The 10,000-nt window shown below is 44.7% G+C and overlaps 1 protein-coding gene across 1 annotated transcript in view; it reads left to right on the top strand.

The window, feature by feature from the left end:
• The window catches only part of ralyl (RALY RNA binding protein like), a gene marked incomplete at both ends in the record, with an annotated part of 51,741 nt that overhangs the window by 36,562 nt on the left and 5,179 nt on the right, over positions 1-10,000 (top strand). The window contains 3 exons of the mRNA XM_079755086.1: positions 4,290-4,365; positions 5,721-5,768; positions 6,921-7,105. Coding sequence (XP_079611212.1) covers positions 4,290-4,365; positions 5,721-5,768; positions 6,921-7,105 — 309 coding nt within the window. The remainder of the gene's footprint in view (positions 1-4,289; positions 4,366-5,720; positions 5,769-6,920; positions 7,106-10,000) is intronic.

The following is a 10,000-nucleotide window of genomic DNA, read 5'->3' as shown; positions in this document are numbered from 1 at the left end:
TGCTTACATTTTGTAGTCAACAAATAAGATAGATCGTGCGGCGAATTGCATTGCGTATCCGACATCCCGACGGAGAGCTGCTGAGCGGATTACAGATTGAGTCGGAGCAGTACACTTTGGCTAAACGGTCCGCGTGGAACTCGGACTTCAAGTTTTAAATTCCGCATCGCAAAACAGCCTTTACATTCGCCATAATAACGCCATAATATGCCACATTTACGAACCGCGGTACACCTCTGTAACCGCACCGAAGTGCCTGTACCGTGACGGTTCGGTACAAATACGTGTACCGTTACACTCCTAGCTGAAACTACCACAAACAACTTCATTATCACTAATTTATTGTCAAAAACACATACTGGATGTATGCATTGTTTTCTGCTCATTATCATATACAATGAACTGTATTGGCAGATTTTTGTTATTGCCTTAATTGTTTTACAAAAAACGTTACAAATGTGTCCAATTTTCACAATTGTGACAATTTAATACAATTTTCTCCAAGCTCCAAGACATCCCTTGAATCTTTCTTCTGAAATGCTCTTTCTCAAGGTCTTCTAAGTCTTATTAAACCTTTGAAACTCTTTAAGTGCCACTCTGATCAAGTCCACCACATTCTCCGCGGCACTTCAAAATGTGCTGTTGTCCCGCATTGTGCACGGCTGCACAGAGCACGCGGCTCCATGCAGTACTCTGAGGCTGTGCTCCATAGCGGTGTCTCTGTAATAGATTCAGTATCTCCACAAAGAAGACGCAGAGGTGGGTGGATGCTCAATAGCACAGAGGGTCTCCATTTTAAGGGCCCCTCTCGTTTCTCTCTGTTGGACGGGGGAGGGTGGTCTCGGGGTGGGAGGACCCCCGACACTGCAGCGAGCGGGGGGACCACAGTGGTTAGTGAGGATGCTGCCATTGACCAGGGGAGTAGGGGGGAGAGGGCGGGGGGCGCTGAGGCCTGGGTGAATAGACAGCCCTCACAGCTTTGGTCTGCTGTGGAGGTCTGAGGGCTCCTCTCTCCCCTCCTTGTACCTTCTCTCCCCTCCTTGTTGGGTCACTTCTCCCCCCACCTCTTGTCCTTCCTCTTTTCTCTTCAGTTCTCGTCTCTTCTTGTTGCTGCTCCTCCTTTTCCCCTCTCCTAATCTCTTCTCTCTCGCTCTTCTCTCCCCCCCCCCCTTCCTGGCAACCAGCAGGCATTTAGTTCTCAGGCACATGGTGGTGAACTGGTTTGGACATCAAACATTCACACAGAGAGGCTTTTATCCAAAGTGACTGAAAGGAGAGGCTGAGAACGATCAATATTCGGAGCGACTGCAGACTTCCCCCGCACATATTGCTCAACCAATCCTATAAGAAATAAGACAGAGTGTAGAGGAGTTATGGGATCAGGGGAAGTCACAAGAATAAATGGAAGTTGATTGCACAAACGTAGAACAGAATGTAAATTCACTGATGGAAAGTATATATGAGTCCGTTTGAGTCTGAAGTCCATGGAGAACGCAGAGCAAGAGAAGAGTCAGAAAAGATGCAGATGTTGTCTACCACTCGGATAGACAACCGCTGGAAAAAGGGACATCAATAATCATTATATTGGAATCTGTGTATTTCTTTGGACATATTGAGAGCCACAGTTGCCAACAGGGACAACAAGGATGTATAACCCTGTCCGACAGGATGGTTTTGTCTTGTCTCTTTACTAAGCTCGGCACCAAAAATAATGAAACATACAAAAAAAACAATTAAACTTTCTCTATCGCTATCATCTAAAAGTATTGTTTTTGGAATGAAGCACTTGAAATTGTTTGCTCATTTGGTTGATTTAATTCTTGCAATTTCCGAGTTGTTGCTTCATGGTTGAATGCACTTATTGTAAGTTGGTTTGGGTAAAAGAGTCAACTATAATAAATATGCCAGAACCATGGACAGCTCTATAGAGTAGAACACACACACACACACACACACACACACACACACATCAGAACCATGGACAGCTCTATAGAGTAGAACACACACACACACATACACACACACACATCAGAACCATGGACAGCTCTATAGAGTAGAACACACACACACACACATCAGAACCATGGACAGCTCTATAGAGTAGAACACACACACATCAGAACCATGGACTGCTCTATAGAGTAGAACACACACACACACACACACACACACACACACACACCAGAACCATGGACAGCTCTATTGAGTAGAACACACACACACACACACACACACACACACACACACACACCAGAACCATGGACAGCTCTATAGAGTAGAACACACATACACACGCACACAAGCACACACACACACACACACACACACACACACACACACACACACACACACACCAGAACCATGGACAGCTCCATAGAGTAGAAACACACACAAACACAAACACGCCAACACATGCAGACACACACACACACAAACACACAGACACACTCAGACACACACCAGAACCATGGATAGCTCCATAGAGCAGAACACAAACACACACACACACGCACGCACACACACACGCACGCACACACACACACCCACACACACACACACACCCCAGCACCATGGACAGCTACTTCCTCAGCTACACACACCTGATTTCAAGCAAGGTTTACCGGATTATAACTAATGAGTAAGACAACTTTAACCTCATGCCGTTAAACATTAAAAAAGACAACGTAAGAGAAAATAACCCAAACGGTAGCAATCTAGGGTCAGTTTTATCCAAGTATGGTGTTTGTTTTTCTCCTTTGTAAACTGTCCCTTCATTAATCACTCTGCCAGCCACTTGTTCTGCTGTGTTTGGCTCTTTTGTCCTCATTTTATTGTGTTCTCTCCAGAGAGGGCATTGCCAAGTATCGTCATTAAAAAAAGTGCCAAAGTGCTAGAGTACTAAAGTTCAGGATTACTAATATCGAGTAAAAGCCAACTGAAATCTCTTTGTTAATTCCCCAAACCAGCAGATTTACTGTTCACACAGATCCCGGTTCAGAGTCCCGTGGGGCTGTTTGGGGTTGATTTCATTAGATTGCATGATTGGTGTGTCTCTCTTTACATTCATTTGAAGTTTTATGATTGTAATTATTTACAACGTCTACATCCCGTTTGCTCCATGGTCTCTGTAACAACTCTGCCCTCCCACAAACACATGTGGTTACACAAATAACCGCATGATTATCCCCACACATATAATGAGACACACACACACACACACACACACACACACACACATACAGAAGACCATGTTTATCTTCACACACACAGAAACCCATTTCTCAATGTAGCATTCCATAAACTGTTTCTCTGCGTGTCTTTTCACACACATTTCTGGCTATAATCTCATTTCCCGTGAAGAGATTTGCTGCAGGAAACAGGCCAATGTTTATTTTGTTAAGTTATGTAGGTTATGTTTTCTTCCCTTTATTTTTTTTCAATTAACTCATTTGAACTACTTTTTAACATTTATCACAACAATGCTCATGGAGACCAATTACTTTGCTAATTTAGATTTTTAATCAAACTTGCAAATTCTATTTCCATCTTTTAGTTTAATTATATTTTGGATTACATTGGTGAGAAACTCTCCTCTCTCCTCTCTATTCGAACAACAACATTACCATATTTGTACATCCCGCTTCATGGGTTGAAACTATAAATTTCCGGCGATGCCTTTTGGTCTCAGGGTCTCTTCGGCTCTGCAGCCATCCATTGGCTTTGTGTTCCTCCAGTGAGAATGGATACTTATCTCCAGGGACATAAACCTGCTTTGAACTGGGGCCCACGAGTACAGTCCTCACACACTCAAGTACTACACAGGCCAACATCCAGGCGCCTCTGAAGACCGTGTGACGGTATTGACTGTAACACACCCAGGGACATGTTCACACTCGAAAATAAATGCCTGCAAAATCTAAGCCACTTCAAAATCCAGTTTTTGAGACATGCCTTCTGTTGTGGGAATTTTCTTTTCTGGTTTACACACAAAACCCTCCGTCCTTTTCTTGGTATTCTTAGGGAACGTTCCAGATTTTTTTTAAGGCAGCTGTCATATTGAGTTGCAGTTTCCAATATATTTTTTAAGCCACTGGTTCTCTTGTAATTACTTTTTTAAGCACAGTGCTGTCTTGTGCACTGCATGTTGCTAGGCTGGAGGGAGTATTGGTCTTGATGTACTCTTGTAGTGGAGAAGGGGTTGTCATATGAACTGGTATAGTTGGCATTGTGGAATGTATCTTGCTGGGAGCCAATGACTGACCAGTATTTCTGTTTCTATTTTCTTCCAGATATAAACATGGCGGGAGAGCCCAAGCCATACAGGCCCAAGCCGGGAAACAAGCGGCCACTGTCGGCTGTGTACAGGTAAGAACCGATCACACCTTGATGTCCAATCATTCCTGTTTTCAGGTAAAGCCCAATCACACCTGTGTACAGGTGAGGACAGTTTACACCTGTGTACAGGTAATAACCTATCACAGCTGTATATACCCAAACACTCCTGTATACATATGAGAACCATTCCTTTCATACCTGTACACAGGGAAGACCCAAACACTCCTGATAACATGTGAGAACCATTCCCACCTGTGTACAGGTAATACCACTCAAACCTGTATCCAGGTAATACATAATCACTCATGTATACATATGGGAGTGATTCACACCTGGGTACATGTAATAACCAATCACACCTGTATCCAGTACAGACACAATCAAACCTGTCCACAGGTAAGAAAAAATCACAACTGACTGCTGAATTCTTCTTTTTTATCGCAATTAGTTATTTTTTCTCATTCATAAATAATGAAAAAAGCTTAACAAGCAAAACGTAAAAACTCCTGTGGACAGGTAAGGCCCAAACTCAGGCCGAGGGTCTATTTCTGTTATTTTTTGTCTTTTAATGCAAGTTAATATCTGTAAGTCAATATTGGTTTGCCTTGTGTATTTTGCCCTTAGCTTGCATGAGTTGTTTGGGGCAAACAAAATGTCTTCAAAGTAAATGTTGTCATTCCTCATTAAGCATAAACCTGACGTGTTGTTTCAACGTTAGAACTGTTCCTTCACACGTCATATCACTGCTTGATTACACACACACACACACACACACACACACACACACACACACACACACACAAACAGAAACATACACACACACACACACAGATTTGTGGCGACAGTTTTGTGTTTGTTCATTAATTCACTCCAGTTTAATCCATCATTAATGCAATGCACCTCTCAAAGCTCTAAATGGTAATACGCTCTGTGTTAGTCGTTTTTGAGGGGGAAAAAAGAAAATGCCAAACCAACAGAACTAACAGCCATCTTTCCCAAATTAAAATGGTAATACATTAATCCTTTTTAAATTCCCAACTGAGAAAATTAATGCTTTCATGGATTGTGTTCTAACTCTGGATTCTACGTTTAGCATTCAGTTGGCATTAGTTTCTTGGTTACAGTTAATTCAGTTGTTTTATAAATGGCCGCCATTTTAGCTTTTTAGGTTTGTTCCTTCTGAAGCTTTGCGGATCATCTTGCCGCTAGCTTGTCATTAAATAGAGCGTGTCCATTATGGCTAAACTGCTTGGATTTGCTTATATTCAGTCTTGACAGATCCAAAATAGTTTCCATAAAACATCTGTTACCATGTTCCTCTCTGTGTGTCTTTACCTCTCTCTCTCTCTCTCTCTCGCTCTCTCTCTCTCTCTCTTTTTTCCCAGTGGCTACGAGTTTGACTACGAGTACTACAGAGATGATTTCTACAGCAGGTGCGTAATAATTTCAAATCCAACATAAAAAATAAATAATAATAATTGAACACGAAGCAATCTGTGCTGATAGATTACAAATAATTTATACTATAGATGATATTAGAGCAAATAAATCATTTGAGATACAAGATATATATTTTATCAAACAACAGCCGATGATCTACACAGCTTGGGTACAGTCCCATCTTCCAGGGTAGAACTAATTAAAAACGAAACCCAAAGCGAGTCAAAGTATCGGAGTGGGAGATATATGTATATATATATTAGTCCCGATGAACAGATGAAAATGAAAGATGTCATGTGTGCTAGCCCCGGCCTCGTTAGCGAGGGAGCGCCTGGCATTTCTCCAGCAGGAAGTCCTCCTTTCTCCCGGGCAGTTTGCTAATGCTACGCCTGGCATTTATTGAACCATCCCTCATGCTTCTGCACGCTGCTCTGAAGGGGAAGGTTGATGGGACCGTGATTGCCTGCGATGGCTCTTCCGTCTTCCCGGGGAAGAGGGATGTTATTTTACTTTGGAAAGAGAGACTTGAGAGAGATTTGAACGTCCGCCTGGCTGGCAGACCAGTCCGTCTGTCCTTGGCAGAGTTTCCCTGAAGGACGATCGTTGGAGGGGTGGTGGGCGGAATGCACCTGAGAAATAGGTGGTGGCTGATTGCTTTAGGAACGGCACGCCGCCTCTTCGAGATACACCTGTAGGTTAGCCATGGAATCATCTGATGGTGGTGGGATGGTGGGAAGAAATCAATAGAAGGAATGGAGGATATTGATTGGACAGCGAGCTGTGGTGGGGAAAGTTTACAATTGTGTTGGTTCCCTTAGTAGGTACTAGTCATTTAATAACCCCAGATGGGAAATTCAGGAAAAGAAATTTTGTTTTGTTTGCTCAGAAATATCCCTGACTCAGTCTATATTCTTGTTGCATTGCTTCACTTTTTAAGAACTTTGTATTCTATATACAGTATATATTTATATACTTATGTTATATACAAATGTAAATGTTACATACTTTTTAATTGTGTTATAAATACAGCTAGATTTATTCCCACATACACAAACCAATCTTTTATATAATTATATAAATATGATATACTTAAAAAGTGCTGTTTAAACAAAGATTTACATACGACCCAATGCTCTCCTCCCCAGGCTGTTTGACTACCACGGCCGCGTGGCCCCGCCCCCCAGAGCCGTTATCCCCCTGAAGCGCTCCCGGGTCGTGGCGCCCTCCACGCGCCGAGCGAAGACCACCTTCCCCGTGAAGACCTCCTCCTCTTCCTCCTCCTCCTCCTCCAGACCTCCCACCTCCTCATCGTCCTCCACCGGCCCTAAACGTGAGTAGGGGGGACCTCAAACCAAACTGGACACCCTACTGGGTCACCCCGGGTGGTGCTTGGGATGGGGGGGGGGGGGGGGGGGGGGGGGGGGGGGGGGGGGGGGGGGGGGGGGGGGGGGGGGGGGCGGGGGGGAACCAGGGGGGGAACCAGATACGCCTAATGGGGGGTTGAGTGATGAATGGTGCCGAGACGTTCCTGCCTTATTAAACACAAGTATGTGCTGGGTCGTCTTAATTTCCTCCGTTCCATACAACCATTCATCCATCCATCCATCCATCAGTCTGTCTGTCCGGAAAAAAACGTTTATCCCATCAGCCATCCATCCATCCAGCCCATCCAGCCGTTCAATCCTCCATTAATCAGGCCGCAGACATTCATCTAATGACCAATCTGTCTATCAATCAATCCAGCCATCCCTCCGTTTGCATCATCTGCTCGTTATGTTGTGTACCGTTTGTTGTGGACGATGACAAACGCTTCTGTTGGCATCTCTATAAGCGGTTATTGAACTATTGCTTTAGATATATAGCACTGCCTGCGGGCACTTTACAAAAGCCATGTGACCGTGACTAATGGATTACCGCTCCCGGTTCTGCGCTGACAGGCAATATACTGTATGATCTCCAATCACCAATTAGACTAATTGTCAGATACACATTTCCAATTAGTCTAATTGGAATTCACCAATCTCCAATTAGTCCATATAAACAAGCCTAATAAGGTACAGCCTGCCTCACCTGGGCCACAACTGTCCACAGTGTTTATTGCCTGTTGTGATTAACCTGTGAAACATGGCAACTCCACCGCGCCCTCCCTGTAATTAGTCTCACAACAACAGGGTCTCCCTCGGGGCCCCGCAGGGGCTGTGGTCAGTTGTTTCCCTGTCAGTTTTTCCCCCGGCTGGAATATAATTGGCTGTGGCACGCTTGTGTGAGTGTGCATGTGTGTGTGTTTTTGTGTGTGTTTGTGTGTGTGTGTGTGTGTGTGTGTGTGTGTGTGTGTGTGTGTGTGTGTGTGTGTGTGTGTGTGTGTGTGTGTGTGTGTGTGTGTGTGTGTGTGTGTGTGCGCGTGTGTAGCTGTTGTTTTTCTGTTTAGCCCGGTGTTATCAGCACAGACAGCTTGGTGAGATCTGTCATGGGAACGTTCGCACCGGTTGTGTAGTCCAGAGACAAAAAAAAAAAAAGAAACGTTCAAACTCCTTTTTTTGGGGCCGAGTCGATGAATTCTTCCCTCTATCGAGGCAGTGGCCCAGTGCGTCGGGGAGACTAATTTGCCTCTGCCAGTATCATGAAAAATGGCTGTTTGGGTTTGCGCTGGCGGGGGCAGATTGGCTCGGCGGACTAGGAGGCCGGTGTGTTGGGTCGATTGTCTGAAATGGTTCAGGAAGTTTAGGCTCCCCTCGCGGTGTTCAGGTCGTAAATAAACGTTTGTCAGGGGGCCATTGATCACATGGACATTTACCCACTAGTTGTGGTATTGAGCGACTAGTCCCCCTGGCATGTGACTGGTTAAATATGTGGAGATAGGCCCTCGGTCCGGGAAGGCAATTAGGCTCCTCCGAAACTCCCACACCACAACCAACAAGTTCTGGCAGCCGAGATAAAAGTTATAAATAATTTGAACTTTGAGCTAGCTGCTGCCCTTTCAAACAGCATAGACACTATATATACAATATCAACATTTCTGACACTACAAGATGTGCTGACTTGCTTCGAGTTCTAGCCGCGTTTGAGTGTAACCAAGCCACATTTCTCCATTTTAAAGGTCACTGTGTATTTTCTAGAAATTGGCCGCAAGACGACTCTGATATTAGCAATGCCAACCGCTGATTTTCTCCCGCTCAATTTTGCTGTTTCAAATTACCTCAGCAGCGCCAGCCCCCGCAGGTCAATATCAATTAATACAAACATTTAAATAGTACGGACTACCATCAATCCACGGGACGAATAACCTATTTTTTTTGCTAGCGTAATTAACCAAAATTAGCTTCCACTGACTCTACTTTGAAATCTCTGTTAGTGCCAAATGAGGACCTTTTTTTTCACACTCATTAATTTTCTTTCCTGGCATGCTAGGGACATCCTCAGCCGCCCAAATGATGATAGATAAGGACTCTTTTGTCTCTTTCATAACACAAATGCACAAAGCCTGTGGCTATCGAAAATTAGTGACTGTTCCGGACGTTGTTATCATCAAAGGACGGCAAACATGCCACTGCAAGCAAACTGAAATTGTGCTAAAACAAGTGTGAACATGTGTGCTTGTGTGTGTTGTTTGTATGTGTGTGTGTGTGTGTGTGAGTCTCTCTGCCAAATCACACAGATTTCACAGTTTGCTCCCGGCACAAATGTTGGTTAGGATCAAGCGCTCAATCTCGGGGATTAATCAAGTGCCGCGCCATGTTGAGATGAACTCAGAGGATGTAAACATTATGCAGAGCCGTCTCACACAAACACGGGTATCTTCTGATATCTCCTCGGCCAGTTTCCCTCCATCTGATTAGAAACTAATTCAGCTCCTACACCCCAAACCTCCAGGCCTCCAAGGCGTGTTCGGAGGCCTGTGACCCGCTTACGGGGGTGGGTGGGGGGGGGAAGCAATGTTAAACCTGACTTAATCGAATCTGATTCGCGTGGATGTGCTTTAAGGTGAACCTTGCCGTATGTACGGTGAGCCTCCGGGAGCCTCTGAAAAACGGTTGGGAGGACTTGACTCACCGTGTGTGTGTGTTTGCGACCAACTCGTCAAACTCCAAAACCTCCCCAGCATCCACCCACCCACCAGCCCACGCCATGCCCTGCCAGGCTGTGATAGGTGTCAAAGGGATTTTACTGCTCTCCTCTCTGATGTCTCTGTCAACTGCCCTCCTCCGCCGGCGCCCCCGCGGACGCC

Source organism: Pollachius pollachius (genome assembly GCF_949987615.1).
Source record: "Pollachius pollachius genome assembly, chromosome: 17".
NCBI classification, from domain to species: Eukaryota; Metazoa; Chordata; class Actinopteri; order Gadiformes; family Gadidae; genus Pollachius; species Pollachius pollachius.
This window is presented reverse-complemented; position numbering and strand designations above follow the sequence as displayed.